We start from the raw sequence: 1,695 nt of genomic DNA, 5'->3' as shown, positions 1-1,695 counted from the left end.
TATAGTATACATAAATAATCAGTGATTGATAAGCTTGCAAATTTAATGTAAAATAAGGACTTTGATAATGAAATAATGAAAATATTTAAATTAATTTACGCACGTCATGTTCACCTCGCTTCATTAAAATCCAGTTGCAATCCAGCTGATGATTTGCTTGAACATGATATCGACCATCAGTCCAAAGTACTGCCTTGTCAATAGTGACTATAGCTATTCCAGCACTTCCGTGGAATCCAGTAAGAAATTCTCTTCTCATATCGTGTGGATCCACAGCTTCGCTCTATATAAAAACAATTTGTTTTATTAATAAAAGAATAATAAATTAATAGATATTAATATAATAGCCAAAGGCTAGTAATATTAATTGTAGTAATTTGAAAAAGAATTTTTATATTTAATGAACATTAAAATATGATAAAGTTAAATATGATAAAGTTAAATATTTAAACTTAAATCGATGTTCCCCAATTTCTTCGTCATCGATCAATAATAATTAACACTTAAATATGTCTTTTTTATTATATAAATTGTTTATTATTGTCTTTTATTTTTTATTTTATTATTTGATATAATTTAAGAATATTTTTCTTATTTTATTAAATCCTAAATTTAATGAAACGTTTATATTGGGAAACATGGATTTAAAGAACTGGACACTGCACTCAAAATCAAATAAAATTTACATTTGAAATATTTTAGTGAATATGGAATCACTGTTTAGCGTATCAGCCAAGGTAATTAAACTGCAAAATGTTATTTTCTATACTAAGAGAAGCTTTAAAATATGATACACCACGCAGAATATACCTCCAGGGGGCCATCACGGCCATGAGATATGAAGCTCACTGTCTGAAAATTTAAGCATAATGAGAGAAATAATATTTAACACGTATCAATTGATTCGAAACAATGTGGACATATTGATGTCGCTACCAATCGGCTAGATAATTCGATGAAAATAATATTATACATTAGGCTTGATTTTTATGAATCGTAACGTGATAAATATTATAATAGTGAAATAACAGTAATAATTGACATTAAATAATTGATATTAAATCACTCGTCTTTCGAATGATTTAAGACTAAGCGATAGCAGATGAAAATTTTTATAATATTTATAAATACATTGATTTTCTTTATTACAATGATAAATGAAGAACACAAACAATCATCGCTATATCCAATGCCTTAATTTTTATAATTTTTATAAGACTTGAGTCTATTAACGCGCCAATTACTAAGATATGCGATGACATGCGAATAGATATCTGGACACAAATCATAATTATCAATATCGAATGGAGTTAATTTCGTTGACATAGAACAACATAGAACTCACTTGATGTTCATCATCCGATGTAACGATGTAACCATCGAGAGCTGGCCCTTGAATTGCCACTACTCGAATCATCTCGGATCTTAGTTGTCTCAGTCGCAGAGAACTGTCTTGTCGGTCAATCGGTTGATTCCCAACATAAGCGTTCGCTGGACAGTATAATCTCTCGGCGCCATTATAATTATACTCCGAATTCAGTAGTGTGCTAGTATTAGCTTTCGTCAATCCTATGCAACACAAGCACGTTTCATTTTTCAATTAACAATTTTAATAAAAAAGTTGATTTGTTAAATTAAATTGCAAAATAGAAATTAGATTGATATAACAGAATATTAAAGAAGAAAAGAGAAATA

At 28.7% G+C, this 1,695-nt stretch overlaps 1 protein-coding gene across 1 annotated transcript in view; it reads right to left on the bottom strand.

Moving 5' to 3' along the window:
* The window catches only part of LOC108753919 (xaa-Pro aminopeptidase 1-like), a 35,861-nt gene that overhangs the window by 5,982 nt on the left and 28,184 nt on the right, over nt 1–1,695 (bottom strand). The window contains exons 2-3 of the mRNA XM_018495908.1: nt 1,346–1,569; nt 104–283 (exon numbers count right to left, since the gene is read on the bottom strand). Of these exons, the coding sequence (XP_018351410.1) occupies nt 104–283; nt 1,346–1,569 (404 nt within the window). The remainder of the gene's footprint in view (nt 1–103; nt 284–1,345; nt 1,570–1,695) is intronic.

This window comes from Trachymyrmex septentrionalis, unplaced genomic scaffold (genome assembly GCF_001594115.1).
Source record: "Trachymyrmex septentrionalis isolate Tsep2-gDNA-1 unplaced genomic scaffold, Tsep1.0 scaffold73, whole genome shotgun sequence".
In the NCBI taxonomy this organism is placed as follows: domain Eukaryota; kingdom Metazoa; phylum Arthropoda; class Insecta; order Hymenoptera; family Formicidae; genus Trachymyrmex; species Trachymyrmex septentrionalis.
This window is presented reverse-complemented; position numbering and strand designations above follow the sequence as displayed.